Source organism: Gallinula chloropus (genome assembly GCF_964237585.1).
Source record: "Gallinula chloropus genome assembly, chromosome: 21".
Lineage (NCBI taxonomy): Eukaryota > Metazoa > Chordata > Aves > Gruiformes > Rallidae > Gallinula > Gallinula chloropus.
In genome coordinates this window covers 7,156,398-7,176,643 of record NC_140106.1, presented here as the reverse complement: position 1 = coordinate 7,176,643, position 20,246 = coordinate 7,156,398, and the positions used below count along the sequence as shown (strand labels likewise).

At 52.3% G+C, this 20,246-nt stretch overlaps 2 protein-coding genes across 2 annotated transcripts; one reads left to right on the top strand and one right to left on the bottom strand.

Annotated features, from left to right (window-relative positions):
- Nucleotides 1-4,749: 4,749 nt before the first annotated feature.
- On the top strand, nt 4,750-8,629 carry NEFL (neurofilament light chain; the record flags this gene model as incomplete). The annotated part of the gene is made up of 4 exons (XM_084273793.1): nt 4,750-5,805; nt 6,319-6,443; nt 7,377-7,696; nt 8,457-8,629. 4 exons carry the CDS (start codon nt 4,750-4,752, stop codon nt 8,627-8,629), a joined length of 1,674 nt encoding a protein of 557 aa, XP_084129919.1.
- A 5,935-nt stretch (nt 8,630-14,564) lies between these two features.
- Nucleotides 14,565-18,721, bottom strand: NEFM (neurofilament medium chain; the record flags this gene model as incomplete). Its single annotated transcript, XM_084273987.1, has 3 exons — nt 14,565-15,960; nt 17,235-17,359; nt 17,660-18,721. 3 exons carry the CDS (start codon nt 18,719-18,721, stop codon nt 14,565-14,567), a joined length of 2,583 nt encoding a protein of 860 aa, XP_084130113.1.
- Nucleotides 18,722-20,246: the final 1,525 nt, after the last annotated feature.

Below are 20,246 nucleotides of genomic sequence, written 5' to 3'. Positions count from 1 at the left end.
ACATATACCTGATAAATTTCACTGAGCATTTAAAGATGTGCAGTAGTGCCAGAGCTGGTTTCCCAGAGCAGCCATTTGGGTTGTCCCAACACTTAGGGTGCAGTTTGTCTTTCCTCCTCAGTGTTCAGGTAGGTCACTGCACTGATCAGAATGTCTCAGGTCTCTACCCAACTGTGTTGCTCACATGGACATGAGTGGAGCCTGTAAGTATAATGGCACAGGGGAAGGAGGATTTGTGGGCATACAGATCCAGCTGCATGTCAAAGTACTCATCTTGTTCTTCAAAAACAATTGTAACAAAGTGGATTTTTTTCCAAAGAGATTAAAGGATTCAAGGGGAATTCAGAGACATATGACAATCTCATTTGAATCATTATCCTCAGTCTGTATTAGATACGTGAGCAGAGCACTCTGCTTTCAGCCAGCTCAACCAGCCACATGCCCTTCAATCTAATGATACTCTGAGAAGGAATCAGTAATTCAGAAACCACATTGTGAAGAACATTGACATAGTAAAAAAAAGGTTTCCAAGGCATAAAATTATATATATACACATAAAAAATTATATATAATTAATATATAAAATTAATATATTATTTTAAATATTATTTATATATTTATATATAAATATATATATATATACACACACACATATATATAAAGGAGTGACTTAGAAAAGCCACTGGAAGGGGAAGAAACATGCTAAAGGTTACAAACACCAGCAAGGTAAAACCCCAGACATTAATTCTATTGTTTTCACAGAATGACAAGGTTGGAAAAGACCTTTAAGATCATCGAGCCCAACCCCAGCACGGTACTGCCACAGGATACCTACACAACACCCCCATCAGTTGCCCTATGCTGTACCTAAGATGAGATTGATTCCAGTCTCGCACAACCCAGTGTAAACTGCACCTTATAACCACTGAGACTGATGAGTTACTACTAGTGAATACCAGGTAGGGATTGTGTCCTATAACGCGCCAAACGATGGGGCAGGGGGCAGGAGTCCTTGTTGCAGCTCATCAGTTCACTCAGAACTGCCACAATTGTTCTTTCGCTACTTATGGTGACACAAACCATCCCTTTTTCAGGTGGCAGCTGCAAGACAGGTAAGGACACTCTCAAGGAGGCAAAAGGCAAAGATGAAGCTCAGACCCTCAGGTAGCCTTAAGCAGCAGGACCTCAGAGGAGCCTCCAGCCCAGCACCACCTTACAGCAAGCCTCTGATGTGGCCCCTGGTCTCAAGTCTAACCCCTTCCTTCTTCCTTTCAAAGCAACAAGACGTTGTGAATGAGTAAAGATCTCTTTCCAAAGGGGCTGAGTGGGCTTTTTCAAACCCCATACAACACACTGCTGCTGCAAGGCAGGGGAGTTCTCTCTTCTGTGTCCAAGAACCTTTCTGTTTGTGTTTAATTGCCAGAATCAAAGAAAAGCAGAACATCTATTTAATTGATTCTGGGAGTTCAGAACTAACCTTTGAGACTACAAGGAAGACTCTGCCATCAGGTTTTTGTGGCCTAGTATGGAGTTCTGATCCAAAGAGCAAACAAAGCTAATGAATCATCTAATTAAGCATTCATTGATAGAGCTCAGATGAAAGAAGTGCCTGGCTGTTTCCTCTTGTAATCAAGAGACAGAAAAAAACCTGCAAGTAAATTAATGTTACTGTGCACAGCAAAACAGAGCTGCTGTAAGCAATAATAAAATAATGAAAGCTGCTCAGGCACTTACTATATATGGCATAAACAAAGCAAGTAGCTGTTCAAAAGAAATAAATTAAATACATACTAGCAGTTCTTCTGTGCCTTCCAGATAACTGTATTGGCGTCCTCACAGACAAAATCTGATGTGGGACTTGGACAATTTATGTTAGTGTGGTCTCACTGTATCTGGGATATTTTAAGATTTCCTAAAATGCAAAATTCATCCCAATTCATATAAGGAAAATGCAGCAGGATTAGGAGAACCTAGGTGGAACTGAGTATTTGCACATTTCTATTCAAGTCATTCTCAGGCTTTGATTTCACTTTAGACACACACATTAAGATCTGGGTTCCTAACTTCAGCACCAGAGAAAGAAAGCAATCTTCCCCTGATAGGTGGAGTGTTAGTAACATAGAGCAGCAATCTCAAGTGTGTTCAGCATGGAACTGCACAGCTGCCATTCCATCACAGCACTGCCAGTTATCCCTGTCGTTCATCAGGGGAACTGGTGCTGTGTTGGTCAGCCAGCCTGGGGCAGGTTTTCAGGGGGTGACCCTGGACTTGGGATTCTTCTGCCTGAAGAAAACGTGATGCTCACACCTAACCAAACCAGCAAGAGAGCAGCTTTAGCTTCAGCAGATGGAAAGAGATGTAATGCTAAGGTGCTGGGTGACTCAGCTCATGGCTAGTGGCTGCCTGCCTGCTTCTTAACGCAGTCTTAACCAGAGGTGAGACGAGTGGCACAGACCATTTCGTTCTAGTCAGCAGCCAGTTCCTCCTGCTCCTCCATTCACTCCTACTCAAGGATTTTTCTAACAATGACATAACGAGGGACTAGATCATACTCTGCATTATGGCAAAAAGCAACAACAGGGAGACAAAGAGAATCAGAGTTGGCACTACCTGTACCTGGAAACACAAGTTTCTGAGTGAGGATGCCGTCCGTAGTAGCTTTCTTTCCCTTATAGTAACGAAGCTTCATCCTGAGCTCTGAGTCACTCTGAAATTCAACACTGCAGGGCTGTCTGCAGACACGCTTCCCCATCTTCCTGGCACACGCTGCTGGCAGAGAGGAAGGGCTTTGCACTCACTTTCCATCCCTAAAAGAACATGAGAAAGAACATTAATGCTCTACAGTTACACAGCTTATTTTCCTGGGATCTGAAGGGGAGTTATTTTAGAAGCCGAGATGTAGTCCTTTATTAATACACGCCAGAGTCACTGACGCCATTAATAATGAGATCTTAACGCTGAGGCTGAATGCAGGGAAGATTAACATAACTCCATGGGCATGAAACAAGGTATGCCAGTTTGCATTAGCCCCAGAACAATTTGTGTTCAGGAGCTCTCTGACCGAGCCCACTGGGAATCCTTCCATCTGCTGTAATGTCTATATTGCTCATTCATTTCCTCAGTGCCCTGTAAGCTACACAAGCTACTTTTTCTGGGCAAAAGTCAAGGCCAATCTCTGTTAACAAAGGTAAAACTTCTTAGCACACGAAACCATCCCTGTAACGCTGTACTTGGCGTATCTGGTGTCTGCAGAGGGGATAGCTGCTCTAACACGTGTGAATGCCAGCATGACTGAAATTGAAGTCACAAATTTTGACTCAAATTTTGATTAGAAGCCTACAAATTGAGAGAGATTCCACTGATCCTTATAGGGACACTTCAGATTTGCAGAATAAACCATCTCACCAGCTCTGCTGTGACACAGCGACACATAAGCCTTTACTAGCCCTTAGCACAGGTCATTCCATCTAGGTGAAGACTCTGCCTTTGGACCTCTGGCAGGCCACTGCACCCTGCAGCTTGATACCCCTCAAATTAAGTACCCTGAAACCTATGGAAACGGTACCACACAACAGGTACAGCCCTGTTTGAGGGGACACGATTAAATCACACCTGCTCTGCCTTTAGTAGGTGATTGATATTAAGCCAACACACCTCTGTGACAGATACACTTAAGTGCCACTGCAATTAGGGACACGCACACAGATTAATTTATGCATATCATTAAGTCTTCCCCCTGTCTTTAGGGAGCAACTGAACATTTTGTGCTCTCTCTCTCCCAATAAACTCCCCCAGCCCAAGTCCACACAAGGTCCTTCATGAAGAAGGGTCGGGGTGGTTTGCATCAGTTTGCTCTCGTGGCTCAGCGAGCCAGATTGCCACGGCCCTTCCGAGCACCCAGGGAAGCCTGTGCTCAATATGTTCTGAGATTACTTCTGACAGCTCTCTTAACGCGTTGAGCAGAGTTTGGGCTGGCCAGCAGCTCATCGTGCGGGGCAGAGCAGCCCCTGTGCAGCTGTCTGGCTTTATCCTCTGCCTTAGCAGGGTTGGGGAAGGATAAATACTCACTTTGTGGCCCGAGTCTCCGTCAGCCTGGTCGCTAGAGGATGTCAGGCAGCCAGGGCAGCGTGGCTAGGGGACTGGGTGGTGTTGGACCCTGCTGGGGCTGCGAATCACAGCCCATGCCTGTTCTCCAGCCACACCGTTACCAGCTCATTGGGAACCCCTGGGCAGGAGGAACCCGAGGGGCACACGCACCTCGCAGGAGTTGAAGGAAATTACCCCAGCCCCCCCCAGTACTTCTCCTGCGTGTGCCCCGGGGGTCCTGAGGCGGGTCCTGAGGTAACCGCGGCTCCCCGCGACCCCGGCCGCGACACGGGGCTTGAGACCACCTCCCTGGAGCTTCTGTCCGGGCGGCTTGTGTTGGGGGAGCGGGGGGAGAGGGAAGAGGGGTACCAGACACCACGCTGGCGGGGCTGGGGGGCTGTTGGGGGGCTGCTGGGGGGGGCTGAGGCGACCCCCAAGGCGGCCCGAGGGGGGCTGAGGCAGGGCCACGCCGGCCTGAGGCGGGGCGCGCGGGGATGCGCGCGCGGGAGTGCGCGCGGGGATGCGCGCGGGGATGTACCTCAGCGCCCCGCCCCGCCCCGCCCCGCCCCGCCCGGCGGCTGCGCCCGCCCGTCCTCCCCGCCGATAAATAGGCGCTGCCGGGCGGCACCGTTCCGCAGAGCAGCCGCTGTCCCCGCCGCAGCCATGACCTCGTACGGCTACGACCCGTTCTTTCCCTCCTACAAGCGGCGGTACGCCGAGAGCCCGCGGCTCCACGTCTCGGCGATGCGCAGCAGCAGCGGCGGCTACAGCTCGGCGCGCTCGGCGTACTCCAGCCTGTCCGCGCCCGTCTCCTCCGTGTCGGTGCGGCGCAGTTACGCCACCTCCAGCGCCTCGGGCTCCCTCCTGCACTCGGTGGACAGCCTGGACCTGAGCCAGGTCGCGGCCATCAGCAACGACCTCAAGTCCATCCGCAGCCAGGAGCGAGCGCAGCTGCAGGACCTGAACGACCGCTTCGCCTGCTTCATCGAGCGGGTGCACGAGCTGGAGCAGCAGAACAAGGTGCTGGAAGCCGAGCTGCTGGTGCTGCGGCAGAAGCACGCCGAGCCCTCCCGCTTCCGCGCCCTCTACGAGCAGGAGATCCGCGAGCTGCGCCTGGCCGCCGAGGAGGCGACGAGCGAGAAGCAGGCGCTGCAGGGCGAGCGGGAGAGCCTGGAGGAGACGCTCCGCGGGCTGCAGGCGCGCTACGAGGAGGAGGTGCTGAGCCGGGAGGACGCGGAGGCCCGGCTGCTGGAGGTGCGCAAGGGCGCGGACGAGGCGGCGCTGGCGCGGGCGGAGCTGGAGAAGCGGGTGGACAGCCTGCTGGACGAGCTGGCCTTCCTGAAGAAGGTGCACGAGGAGGAGCTGGCGGAGCTGCAGGCGCAGATCCAGTACGCGCATCTCTCCGTGGAGATGGACGTGTCGGCCAAGCCCGACCTCTCCGCCGCCCTGCGCGACATCCGCGCCCAGTACGAGAAGCTGGCGGCCCGCAACATGCAGAACGCCGAGGAGTGGTTCCGCAGCCGCTTCACCGTCCTCAGCGAGAGCGCGGCCAAGAACACCGACGCCGTCCGCGCCGCCAAGGACGAGGTGTCCGAGAGCCGCCGCCTGCTCAAGGCCAAGACGCTGGAGATCGAGGCCACCCGCGGCATGAACGAGGCGCTGGAGAAGCAGCTGCAGGAGCTGGAGGAGAAACAGAGCGCGGACATCTCCGCGCTGCAGGTGAGGGCTCGGGGGAGGCGGGGGGATGCTGGAGGCGGGGGGGGGGCGTTGCCCCGGGCTCGGGATGTGGCTGTACCGCAGCGCTGGAGGTACCGCAACGCCGCGGAGATGCCACGCGTAGCGCGTCGCTTCTCCCCGCGCTGGTGAAGCCCCGACGGGGTCGTCAAGGGGAAGATGTTCGTAAGCTAAAGTTGCGGGGGGAGGGAGGGAAGCATAGAGGCTACAACCGAAACGGCTCTCGTGCAGGATGTGGTCCTTGGATGCTGGAAAACCGGGCTCCTAGTCCTGAGTAGGTGACATAAAATAGGGATGGAACAAGAAGGTGTGGATGCAGGGATGGGAAGGAGATGGGAGCTGGGATGTGATGCCTCTTTGGCTGAGCACAGAGATGAAGCTGTCTGCAAGAGCAAGGTTTAAGTTGGTAGGATCAGAGACCTTCCTGGCAAGGTGATGATGTTGCAAGGCATGGGAGAGCTGAGGGCTTTACACTGTCGATATTGTCACTGCCAACAGGATACGATCAACAAACTGGAGAATGAGCTGAGAACCACCAAGAGTGAGATGGCTCGGTACCTGAAGGAGTATCAGGACCTGCTCAACGTCAAGATGGCCCTGGACATCGAAATTGCAGCATATAGGTATGATGGGGGTGTGTGTATTTAGGTCAAAACTGCATCAGATTCACCTTCTCCCTTCAAGGAAACCCGTTTTATTTATCATTCCTCCAGCAGAAGCTTTCATAGATAAATGTCAGGCTTGAATCAGGTCTACTCTCTTGGCTTTCTGTTGGAGGAAGCAGTGCTGGTGAGGTAAAAGACTTGTTTTAAGCAAAATCTTCCATACATAGCAAGCTTCTGTGAATAGAGTGGTATATTCTGCTTAGAGAATGTGATCTTAGTTCTCCACCCGTACACAATCTCTTCACTGTAAGTACAGCGCAGGTGTCCCCATCAGTGACACTCAGAATACAGATGGCTTTGTTCTCCAGACTGGAAAACCCTTTCATGCTTTTAAAAGCAGACTTCATTTCTAACTTGCAGAAGCCATCTCCTGGAAAGTAAATATTTTGTAACAGAATTGCTGCTGACTAGCTGGTTACTGCTTTGTCCCAGATACACCCAGAAACTACGTGCTGAAGTGGAGCTTCTGTGAGGATGCCACAAGGGGGGATATTGAGAAAGTGGCTCTAAACCTTATTGAACAGCTAAATGTAACATCAAATTGTATCTGCATTATTCTCAGCAACCCTCTGGGCTGCTGAAATACACCAGCAGCACCACTTGCTAGAGAAACCTCCAATCCTAGAGGGTTTTTCTCATTGTTTTCCCTAAGGGAAAAATATGATTTCAGCAGTAAGGTGCACCTCAAGTGTTTGAATTCTTCCCAGAAGACAGGGTAGCACTGCCACATACCTTTTCCTAATGGGCCAGCTCCTGCACTCTGAAGTCTGCAGCCTGTAAGGCTTGTGCTGCCTGAAGCATCGTTGGCTTTTGGCCTTTAGCTGAATCTCCTGGATGCTGCTGCAGCATAACTAACTCCCTTCTGCTTGTTGTGGGGTTTTTTCTTGCCAGGAAACTGCTGGAAGGTGAAGAGACCCGACTCAGTTTCACCAGCGTTGGGAGCATCACCAGTGGCTACACCCAGACTGCCCCCACCTTTGGCAGGTCTGCCTACAGCGGCCTCCAGTCCAGCTCCTACCTGATGACCACCCGGTCCTTCCCCACCTACTACTCCAGTCACGTCCAGGAAGAGCAGATTGAAATCGAGGAGACAATTGAGGCTGCTAAAGCGGGGGAGGCCAAGGCAGCCCCTGCAGAAGAAGGGGAGGAGGAGGAGAAGGAGGAAGGTGAGGAAGAAGAGGGAGGTGAAGAGGCTGAAGAAGAGGAGGAAGGTACTTACAGTCACTTTCAATCCCTCTCATGCTTCACCCTGCTCATATGGGGTAGAACACAGACATCCTGAAGGAGAAGGCTAGTGGTTAGACCCCTCATTGCATGCACAGGATCGGGCTATTAAGCCCACAACATGCAGGGATGAGTAGTGAGAGGAAGAGGAGGTAAATGATGAGTATCAGGCAGATGACAGGGATGACTTTACTCCCTTGGGAATCATGGGGTGCCTTTCCATTCCTGTTTCAAACCCAAGAATGAGAATACTTCAGCAGCCTTCAGCACAAACAGTACTTGGCTGCCTCAGGCATCCTCAGAGGAGGAATGAGAACATCCCAAGCTAAACACTAATTCCCAGAGAGTAGCTTGTGATACAGGAGCATCAGCTGGTGTCTGTGCATGTTACTGGGGTAGGGTAACTCCCTAGATCCCAGTCAGCAGAGTCTTTCTTGCTCAGCCCAAGTACGTGCCACTTCCTTGTTGCCCTATAACTCCACCAAACTCTCATTCTTAAAACGTGGAAGGAAAAGGCCTGGAAGGGGTTTTTCTCCCTCTGAGGTCTGGCATAGGTTGGTGGTGTAGCTGTTCTCCCTGCAAGTCCTAGACAAGTGTCCCTGATTTCACACAATTCACTGCCAGCCCCATTGTTTAATTGGCTGCCATCTGGGGGGGTGGGGTTGGAGGGTGCAGGGATGCTGGTTCCAGTTAAATTGGGATTGGAACAGTACACAGATGTGAAATGCTCCTTTTCATCCTTCAAAGGTGCTAAGGAAGAATCTGAAGAAGCCAAAGAGGGTGAGGAAGAGGAAGGAGAAGAGACAGCGGCTGAAGAAGGGGAAGAGTCTCAGGAAACTGCTGAGGAGACTGGCGAGGAGGAGAAGGAAGAGAAAGAAGCCCCAGGGAAGGAGGAGAGTGAAGTGAAGAAGAAGGCTTGATGCTCTAGGCAGTCCAGCTCGCTCATCAGGTCAAGAGAATAAATGATGATTGACTGAGCTAAAGTTGCAGTCTCACATATTTAATTCAGTGACCACTGAGGTTTCAAGTTAATGATCTATGATGTCTCTCTCTGTGCAGAGTATCAGTATGCTTGCAGAGCACCCACTGGCTTGCTCCCTGGATGCCGCATGGTCTACACGTATGAGTTCAGGGGTTTTGTCTTTCTTGGGTGGTTCAGACCCTTAACAATTTAAAATGGGGAAAAAAAATAAGTCCTGGGAATGAAAATTGTCTTTAACTTGCAGTTCAAAATAATTTATGGAAACCTTGGGTGGGTAAAATTAACGGAGGCTTCAATAAGTATGTGCAATAAAGCTAGTCAATAAAGTTACAGAAATGCTTACACAGATCCCTGGCTTGTGTCATGTGTCACTAATGCACCTTATCAGCCTTTAAATGGGGTGTTGCACTGCTCCTGCCAGCCTCTGTACTGGGATATGGGGTGCTGCTGTGCTTGGGGGGGCTCACAGGTGGGCAGAGCTCCTTGAAGGGGCTGTGAAACTTCACGTGGATGTCTCAGGATGGTGAAACCACGCTGGTGTCTGGTGTTGGACTGGGGATGGGTCTCACTGGGCTGTTGTATGTACACAAGCTAACTTGTTGTGCCTCTTGAGGGAGATGCTAAGAAACCAATATAGCTGCTCAGGAGCCGTTCGGTGTCTGACAGGCGGTGAGTGATGGGAAGTGTGGCTGTGGCTGGGACTGAGGTTTGGAACACTACCAGAGTATCGGGAGGGGGAAGGCTGGTCAAGCTTTCAGTCCAACCTGTGGTTGGGCACAAAACAGGAGTAGCAGAGCCTCGCAGTTCAGAGGGTGATGCTGGGGTCTTGGGCACTGAGCCTGTTTTCAACCAGCTCCAGCTGATGCTCAGACTTGGTGCTAAGGCAAGTACTGGACTGATGCTGCAAACTAAACTGTTCCCAATAACCCAAACCTGTGTTAAAACCAGCACTACCTGGCTGCACTAAAACTTTCTGCTCCCATTTAGCTAGAGCTGGTTTTTTTTAGACAGATTTAGGGAAATGCTCTGAGTCCATGGGCTGACTCCATGGTACCATTGATTTACACTCACCCTCCTGGGTGGCTGCTTCAGAGAGGAATTGTCTTGATAGGAGTTTTAGGGGTGTTCCAGATGCATCTCCCTTTGCAGTGGTGAAAGAGTTATGAAGATGATGATGAGGTGAGTGTTTAATTCTTCCATGGGAAAGATAGCAGGGGCAGAATGAACCTGCAGTAAAACCATCCAGCAAACAGAGCTGCGATGGACATGGAATAATTCCAGTAACACCAGCATGTTCCAGTTTCATTTCCAAATGCTTTAATTTTTTTCCCCACTTCCTTTGGGTTTTGGATGCTTTAGAGAGGTAGAAAGTGTTATTTTCCTTTTCTTGTCTTTACATATTTCCCTCTTCCTTTCAATGGTGACTTTTTGGACACACATTTACAGACTTTTTCTTACAGAGCAGATTTTATCTTCCCTCTCCAGGAAGCTGGAGCAGTGGGGGTACTTGCAGTACTGTGGGCTGGAGACTTGACTTTAGCTCTTTAAAGCTGTTGATGGGGTGGCAGGAGCCCTGCTTGTTTCAGTATGTGGTAAGCTTAGCTCAAACAGCAGGGTACTGACTCCAAGGGATGGTGATACTGGGGCAGTCCCCGATGTGCCCTATCAGGAGACACTCAGTGTGGCCAGTTGGGAGAGAGGTTCTGCTCCTCTGAAGCAAAAGACATGTTACACACCAGAGCAGAGCTCTTCACAGCCACCAAAGCCCAACCACTGGCCCATCCTGCCTTTCTCCAAGCACCCAGACTTTTTTTAACTTTTCAATACCCAAATACTCGATTTTTCTTCCTCTTTGGTGTCTTTTCTTGCAGACAAACTCCTCCCCCATTCAGCCCTTTGCATCCCTGTTGCTTCTGGGAAGAGATGTGACTTGCAGCTCTCCCAAGCGATGCAGCCAGGCTGTGAGGGATGCTCCCAAGCCAGCACACTCAGAGATACACCAGCAAACACAGCTCTCCTTGTTCCAATCCCTGCTCCTTATGTTATTTTTAATGCATTGCAGCTCAAGGAGAGATTTCACTGCTCTGCAGGGAACGGGTGAGTCACAGCCCCAGCAGTGAGCTGCAGAGAGACAGACAGGCTGCAGGGACCATCCAGCCCTGTTTGGTACCCCCCCAGTCCCAGCTCGCTGCTAAGGTAAACTGGTGGGAGGGAGGATGGGAGGGAGATGCTCTCAGGGCTGTGGGGATCCTGCTGGCAGGGCTTGTTTTACCTTTGGAAGCCCAGGAGCTGCTTTGACGCAATGCAGTACGAGCAGGCAGAGGGAGGCAGGAGAGAAACTTTAACCCAAGTTACAGCTGCCAGGAAAGCCAGCAGCCTGCCCCTCGTTTTCTCTTGTTGTTTGGGCCAGGAGGGGGTCTGGATGGGGCCAGGACCTCATCCCACCAAAGATAAACCACAAGGAGGTCCTGAGTTCCTTGTGATACACGTGCATGCACCACGAGGGGAAAACCTGCACAGGGATAACGTCCAGGTGCCAGAAATGCACCTTCTGGAAAGGAATTAACTGCCAGTTCATCGTTAGGGTAGTTAAGGGCTGATTAATCCTGACTGGAGCAGGAAGACAGCCCACGTCAAGGGGAGAAGCACAAACCCCGATGCCTGGAGAAAATTCTAGTGCCTGACTCAGCTCCCTGGCAAAGGCAACCAGCCTGTTTGTGTTTTGTAACGCTACAGGGCTTGTTTCCACCTGGAATGTACTGCTGGGGTGCTGAACATCTCTCCATTGTAGCTCTACCCCAAGCCAGCATGGTGAAAAGATCCTGTTTGAGAGCCCACCAGCTCCTGAAGTCGTGGGGGTCTTGGTGCCCCACCTTAAATAAGTCCCATAAATATTCACAGTAACCTCCTTTAATTACTGTTTTTCCCTTTCACGTTGATCAACGAACTTCTGTGTCTGTAAATAATTAGTCCCCTCCCTGGTAGTGCACAGTCTGAGGAAGTAATTGGTGCAGAACAGGCAAATAACATACTATTTGTGCATCCCTGCCCTGGAATTATGCTCTCTTTTGAAACTGTTTGATTGCAGATGTCGGCAGACAAAAACCTCTTGGCAACATGAAATATTAATCAGTTCTTATAGATTTATAAATATTTAGAAATGTGTTAACCGGTCGCTTCTCTCTCTTAGGGTTTGATGGGAACGTTTGTGGTGGGAAATAGAGACTCAACTCACAAAGAAAATGCAGCTCTGGGTATGTAACTAGAGGCTGGAACATGTTTTGGGTGGAAAAGGGGAGGAAATGAGGCTGGTTTGAAATAGCCCAGGAGTTTGCCTCTCATGTGGGCTGCACAGTGACTGCCCAAAACGTTCAGCAAAGATGATGTGTCCAGGGCAGAGGTGTCAATATGACCCCCACCTCCTTGTATAAGGAACTGCCATCCTGGTTGGAATATCAGTGTGCAAGCAGAATCAAACCAATAGTCATCATCCCCATCATCATCATCATCCCATGTCCTCGTACCTGCATCCTGCCAGGACTGAAAATAAAGCCCATCATGGAAACCAGCAAGCCCAGCTCAGATCCCACCTGCACCAGCCCATGGTAGCATCATTCTCAAGTCCCAGACTGGCATCATCAACTTCTAATTCACTGTACAAGGTGACCCCTCTTTGTCTCCGTGCTGAAGGTGCCCAGCTTTCTGTGCTGGGGGTGGGAGCCCACTGGCTTCAGGAGATTTTACCAGACTCTAGAAGCTGGTTGGAGGCAGGGAAATGTGAGGTTTTACCGTCATTGTTGGTCTGGGGTTTAGTTCTGGGGTTTAGTCCTGGTGTTCTCTTGAAATTGTTTCTTAGATGCAAGAGAAGAGCATCCCTGCTCACAAAGCATCGGGCATTTCATTTGAACAGGGCTTACAGAGCCTGACTGGGCTGCTTCACTTCTTACCCATGAAGGTGTGGTTATTTTTCATGTCCTGTACACGTGTAACTTCCACAAATAAGCTTGCTGAGGAGAAGCTGCCATTTAATTTGCCAACTCTGCTTTAATTAACCGTCACTCAGCCAGCAAGCTGCTGAGCACAGACTCCCATTATTGCTATCAGCAGGAGCAGTGCTCATTACTTTGCTACACAAAGACACTCTGATTTATTTGAAAGGCTTATCAGCTGTGGGCTTCTTAGTTTTTTCCTCTGGTGGAGAATACACAGGCCCCCTTCAATTAAAAGCTGCTTGATCTCCAGTTATTGATAGGGTGAGGAACGGGGAGGTGTATGCAAATCACAGAGATCTTGATCAGACCTGCAATTAGGCAGCAGATTCCAGGGTGGTCTGTGTGTTGAACAGATCTTTTCCTTGCTGGTTATGGCAGGTGGTGTTGTTTGAAGGAAACACAATATTGAGCCCCAAATAAGACCCATCAGCTCCCCAGATCGGAGTGGCAGCTCTCCCCTCTTTCCCTTTTTTCCCTATGTAGTGGGATCACAGAGTGCCCTTTAATTGGCTTTTTTCTTTGTTAATAAAGCCAAGCTGGAAGGGGCAGCAGATAAGGTCAAGGGTTGGGAGGTCCTTCTATTGGGAATCAAACCCCACTTTAACTTGGTTTTATCTGACAGCTGTAGCAGGTACAGTCTGAGCCCTGCCCAGGTCTCCTTTCTGTGGAGAAGTATGTAAAAAAAAAGAACTAGGAGTGGTTTTGACACAATACCACTGTCATCTCTAGCATAGTTTCCTCTTTTTCCCCCTCTAGGAATTAATTTCTTCCTCGATTTTGGAACTGAGAGGCAGGTTGGAGCTGCTGAGCATTTGAGACAGAGAATTGGTAAGAACCTCCCCCTTTAATTAAGGCACAGAGGGGAAAGAATAATCAGAAGCTTCCCTTTCTTGATGAACACATGGTGCCTTGCTTCAGGGAATCAAGGGATGCTCATACTTTGGCCGAGCAGGATTGCTCAGGTAAAGCAGGGTGCTGCTGATGTTAGAGACCTCCCCCCTATTAGCTGAAGCAATGCCCCCCTCAAGCACCTGAAGGCATGAATCAAGAGGCTCCTCTTTAGAAAGCACAGGGTGCAGCTTTTAAGTATTCACTTAAACCAGCCCAAGTAACTGTGTTACACCACAGGGTACCTGCTCATCGTGTCCCCTCTGAGCTTCTAACTGGGAAAATGAGACCTCCAGCAACTTCTCAACCCACACAACTCCCCTCCTGTTCAGGACAAGAGCATCAAACTCCCAACTCCAACCCTCCCTTGAAGAAAGCCTCCAGGCAAGTCGTATTTTCAGTATTGACCTTTATTGAGCAAGAACTGCTGTGACTTTTACATCAAACAACAAAAGGTTGCGTACTGTGCATGTCAACTAGGTTCTCCCATGAGCAAAAGTCCACCCTAATTGCACCAGTGAGGTAAACATAATTATTTATAAGTAGCTTTTTTTTTGTTTTGTTTTAAGGCTAGGAGAGTTCTGGTTCTCAGGAATATTCTATTACTGTTTTTCTGTTTGGTTTTGGCTCAGTTGGTTCTTTGCATAATACATCTGAAGTCGTTCCTCAGATGTGTCCCTCCAACAGCTCAGGAAATTCAGAAGCTTCCTCTGCACATTTCATCTCATGCACTATTAGTAGTAGTATTATTAAATTTATTGTTTTGATCCTCAAGCTCTGTGGAGGGAGCACATCTTGAGCCTGCATGCATTCCCCCCCCCTTCCCCTATATTGCACAAGAGAGTAAAATACTGTGTGTCTGGAGCCTCCATGAGAGAACCCGTTCTGCTTTGAAGCCGTCACTCACATGCATTTTGTAGCTGTCATATGGCTTAACCTTTTGCACCGACCCAAGCTCTTTAATTGCCTTTGTTAATTTAGCTATGGTTTATTTTATTCGGTCTCTTTAATCTCTTTTACTACAGCATGTGAGGTGACCTTCTCTACTTTCTTGGTGGACACTAGTTTCTCCTCAAAGCTTTCTTCGTGTTCCTCTACTTTCTGAGTGACTGTCACTGACTTGGTGATGAATGTGGTTGTACTGTCCCCACCTCCACCAGTGATTTTCTCTGCTTTCTTAGTTACTACAATTTTCTCACCCTTATCATCAACGGGGCTCACGTCCAGGCCGTTGGTGACGACTCCCTTGTCTTCCTCCTCCACCTCCTTCTCTTCCTTTTTCTCCTCCACCTCACCATTCACTGCGATGTCTTCTTTCCTGGCCTCCTTCTCCACCTCAGCACTGACTTTGGTGACCTTCGTGACAGTGATGGTCTCCTCCACCACAGCCTTCTCCTCTTTGGCTGGGGAAGCTGGCTTCTCCGGAGAGCGGGGCTTCTCCGGGGTCACCGGCTTTTCGGGGGTCGCTGGCTTCTCGGGGGAGCGAAGCTTCTCTGGGGTCACAGGCTTTTCTGGGGTCACAGGCTTTTCTGGGGTCACAGGCTTCTCAGGGGAGCGAAGCTTCTCTGGGGTCACAGGTTTCTCTGGGGAGCGAAGCTTCTCCGGGGTCACTGCTTTCTCTGGGGTCGCAGGTTTCTCCGGGGTCGCTGCTGCCTTGTCTGGAGAGGTGACTTTGGGTGTCGCCGGCTTCTCCGGAGATGCTGCTGCTTTCTCCTCTTCCTTGGCTGGTTTCTCCCCAGCTTTCTCCACCTTCTGTTCTTTCCCTGCTTCTGCAGCTGTTTCCTTCTGGACAGCCTTGGCTGGCTCTGTGACAGGGGATTTAGGGGGGGACTTGGGGGGTGACTTTGAGGGAGGCGTTTTGACCTTCTCTACCTTTGCTGCTACCTCTTCAGCTTTGCCCTTGGCCTCGGCTTCTTCTGCCTCTTCCTCAGCCTCCTCTTCTTCCTTTTCCTCTATTTCTTCTTTTTCAGAACCTCCTTCTTCTGCTGCATCAGATTTTGCTGCTTCTTCCTCCTCTGCTTCCTCTTCCTCCTTCTCTTCCTCAGGTGCAGCTGCCTGTTCCTCTGCTGCCTTCTCAGAAACAGCTTCTTCCTCCGCAGCCTCTTCTGCCTTTTCCTCCTCCTGTTCCTCTTCCTGGGCCTTGGCTGCCATTTCTTCTGCAATGGCTGCCAGGGCATCTTCCATTTCAGACTTCTCATCCTCTACTTTTGTCTCCTCAATGATTTCCTCTACAAACTTGTGCTGGACCTTCAGCTTTGGTGGTTCGATTTTGGTTTTCTGAATTTTAGTGGATGCTATTGTGACAGAAGGTTGCCTGTGTGTGAAGATGGGTCCAGTAATGCTTCCAGAGAAGGCACTGAATCTTGTCTCTTCGCCCTCCAGCAGCTTCCTAAAGGAATCCAGAGGAAGAAAAAGAAAATATGAGCACAGAAACCCAACCTAAGGAACAAGTAGTAGAATATTTCCCTCCATCAGCAGGATGAAGCCAAGTTCAGACGTGGAATGTGCTAGAGCTGGTCAGCACGACCCAGCGCTCACAGCCCCAGTTCATCTTTCCTTAGATCAGCTCTTTGGTAAAATTCAGAGTCAGCAAAGAGCTTTTAGCTTGGTTTGCATATGGTGAGTGTAACACCTTTGGCTGATCAGGCTGAAATTCATCCTTGATGTCAAACGCTTTAGCACAGCGTAAGTCAGCACGGAGGGGGCAAAACAATTAACTCCATGGGATGCAGCATGACTTAGGCAAACTGATGGTTTGATACTGCCAACAGACCCAGGTCAAATATGTCAGCAGGGATACTGGAAATTAACTTGAGCATCTATCTCAGTTCAATACTTTGGGTGTCTACCTTTCTTGGGTGGCTATGGAAACTGAGGAGACTTTGTTTAGCTAGCACCCTTGGCAGCAAACAGCTCCAGACCCCTGTGCTTATCTGAACAGCCTCAGGAGTTTTATCAGATCTGGAGTCTTTTTTTTGCTTCCCTTACATTCAGATGCATGTTTTTCATCTCAGCCTGTGACCCAGAAAAATCAGCAGCTCTCCAGCGAGAGTTCTGAAGCGATGCAAAGGAGACTGAAAAAACCTGCCAGGTGATGGCAATAGCAAGCAGCGTTCCTGCTCCAGATTAGAGGGGCTGCCTTTAAAGGAAAGTTGAGCAAGAAAAGGAAAAGTCTTCGTGACAAGCAGATCTGGCGCTCCCTGCTTGGAACCATGATCAAGCAAGTGCAGCGTCTCTACTGAGTGATAAAAGGGAATTCAAGTGACAAGCGCCAGTTGCTTGGCATATGCAAAAAAAAACCCAAACCCTGAAGCAAACAGGAATTAAAAATAAACCTGTCTCTTTTTTTGCTGCATCTCCTGCTCTTGTGCAGGAGGGCAGGATGCGGCGCCGGGGTGCTGCTGCACTGAGTCATGCTGCCCTGTGCCCACCCAGCTCCCCGGGAGCCTCATCACTTCTCAGGGCTGATGCCTAATGAGCTCTGGTTTCTTATTGCCAAGGTTTCCTGGGTAGATCTGAGTGCTGGTAATCATTTAATCGAGTTCCAAATCTACTTGTGCTCACTGCATTGAGATATTTCTTATCTGCACTAAAGCCCCCCCAGCCAGCAGCATCCGCAGTGCTATTAACACACCAGGCATGTCCGCAACGACCCTGCCGTACCTGTATGCAGCAATCTCAATATCCAGGGCCATCTTGACGTTGAGGAGATCCTGGTATTCCCTCAAGTGACGTGCCATTTCCCACTTGGTTCCCCTCAGCTCGTTCTCCAGCTGATGAATCGTGTCCTGCAATGGAGAGACGCGACAAACCCTCTGTGACACGCACCGGGCTTCACACGGAGACAGCGCAGGGGGGGATAAAGTTCTCAAGAGGGACTTCCCGAAACTCCTTCCCTCGGGAGGCAGCGCGGGGATCGCGGCAGGACCCACCCGGCTCCCCCCCCACCCTCCCTCCTCGCAGCCACCCGCCCCCTGCGCGCGCCCCGGCATCCCCTGCTGCGGAGCTGGTACCCGGGCACCGCCACCGCCCTCCCCGCCCCGAACCGGGCTCGGCGGAGCCTGGGACACCCCCCACCACCCCGCTACCTGGTAGGTGGTGAGGTCGTTGTTGTGGCGCTCCTCGATGTCGCTGAGCTGCCGCTCCAGCGACTCCTTGGTGCCGCGCACCGACTCCAGCTCGATGCTCTTGGACTGCAGCTGCCGGCGGTACTCGGCGATCTCCTCCTTGGCGGAGCGGATGGCCTCCTTGTTCTGCTCGGCAGCCTCCGTCAGCTTGGCGTAGCGGCACTTGAACCACTCCTCGGCCTGGTGCATGTTGTGGTCGGACTGGCACTCCAGCTGGGCGCGGATCTCCTTCAGCGCCGTGGTGAGGTCGGTCTTCAGGTAGTCCTTCCTCTCCACCGTGGCGTGGGACGCCTGGAGCTGCGCCAGCAGCTCGGCCACCTCCTCCTCGTGGTTGCCCCGCAGGAAGGCCACCTCGTCCTGCAGCGACTGCACCTTCTTGTCCAGCTCCGCCCTCATCAGCGAGGCCTCCTCCATCTCCTTGCGCAGGGCGCGGATGGTGGCCTCCGTCTCGTCGCGCAGCCGCGCCTCATCCTCGAAGCGCTCCCGCAGGCGCTGGATGTCCTCCTCGATGTGCTCCGAGTCCAGCTGGATCTGCGCCTTCTCGTGGCTCACCTGCTCCAGGGCCCCGCGCAGCTCCCGCAGCTCCTGCTCGTAGGCATCGCCCAGCTGCGCCCGCCCGGCGTGTTTCTGCCGCAGCGCCGCCAGCTCCGCCTCGATCTCCTTGTTCTGCTGCTCCAGGTAATGCACCTTCTCGATGTAGCCGGCGAAGCGGTCGTTCAGCCCCTGCAGCTGCTCCTTCTCGTTGGAGCGGCTCAGCTTCAGCTCCGCCGCGCCGTTCAGCAGCGAGGACTGGCTGACGTCCAGGCTCTCGGCGGAGCTCAGCACCGTGGAGCCGTACGCGGCCCGAGCCGGCCCCAGGTTGGGGCGCTTGTAGGAGGAGGAGACGGTGCTGCCCGAGCCCCGCGACCACGACTGCGAGCGGAAGCCGCTGGACGGGGATGCGCTGGCGCGGCTGTAGGTGGCCCGGGTCTCGGTTACCCGGCGGTACGAGGGGTTGCCCAGGGGCTCCATGGTGTAGCTCATGGTGGGACACTCTGGGGGTGGCGGGCGGCAGCGCGGAGGAGCTCCGGCGGCCGCCGCCCCTTATATAGCCCCGCCGGGCGGCAGCGGGGCGGCCCCGCACACGTGTGAGGGGGACGGACCCCCCCCCGGCCCTGCCCCGGGCCCGCCTCCCCTGCTCCGCCTCTCGCCTCCCCCACTCCTGCCCCTTGCCCCGACTCCCCCTTTCCTTCCCTCTTCCCTGCCCCTCTCCCCCGCCCCTATTCCCCCCCACCGATGCCCCTTCCCCTCTTCCCCTTCCCCTCGCATCCCCCGCTCCCTTCCCCCGTACCCCTCCTCCCTTGCCGCGGCTCCTCCTTCCCCATCCCCTTCCCCCTCGCCCCGCTCCCCCCGTTCCCGTCTCACTCCCCCCGGGCTCCCCCTTTCCCCCGCTCCTTCCCTCTTGCCCCTGCGCCCGTCTCCCCCCACCCTTCCCCAGGCCATCACCCGCTTCCTTTTCTCTCTTTTACCCCTTTTTATTCCTTTAATCCCCTCTCTACTTTTTCTTTTCTTTCTCTCTTTGCTCTCTTTTCCCCCCGCCGCCTCCCGCAGCGGCCATGGCGGAGCGGAGCGCGGTGCCGGCACCGGGCCGCTGCCGGGGGGCGGCGGAGCAGCGCAGGGTAGGGCCCGGGGCCGGGGCAGGGACCGGGACCGGGGGTGGAACCGACGACTGCAGCACCACGGGCAGCTCCCGCGGGGAGCGGGATGCGCCGGGGGCCGCCCCGCACCGGACAGTGCCGGGGTGAGCGGGGGGCAGAGGGGGTCCCGATGCTTTCTTTCCCGCATCCCCCCTTCCCCAGGGTGGGTGTCTGACATTTGAAGGTCAAAAGCGGGCAGAGGAGGGAGGCTGGGTGCGTTCGCTGGGCTGCTTTGCGGCAAGGAGAGCTCCCTGCAAAGGCTTCGCCTCCGCTCGGGGCGGAGGGCAGGCGCAGGAAGGGGGATCCGCAGAGGGATGGAGGGATGGAGGGATGGAGGGCTGGATGGAGCCGCTGCAGTGCTGGAGCAGCCGGGCAGCAAACAAGAGTTTGAAAGACCCCCACTCCCCCCTTCCCCCGGCATCCAAAATCCTCGATCTTGATTTTTCTTTCACTCCCTTTCCTCCTCTCTTTTCCTCCCAGCCTCACGGTTTAATCTAACGCCCGGGGCATTGCTTAGAAATAAATTCTCCTCCTTTGAAACCTCGTTAGAAACGCTATTTACACGGCACAGTACACTTTGTACGGGTTGCTTTACAGGGACCAGCTCCCATCCAGACTCTGAACTCCCCTTGGATGGATTGCAGCTACACAGGCAATCGATTAGTAAACTGCAAAGATAAAAAGAAAAACAAGAAAAAAACCCACTGCTGGTGCTAGAAAAAGCCCTGCTCCAGCTCCCATTGCAAAGCAGAGGAGTGCTGAGGGGGCAGGATTTAACTCCTTGCGCAGAAGGGTGCTGAAAAGGGTCCCCTGCGTTCGGCAGCCTGCGAATGCCTGAGCAATGCCATCCTGCCAAGAGGCAGAATCCTCCT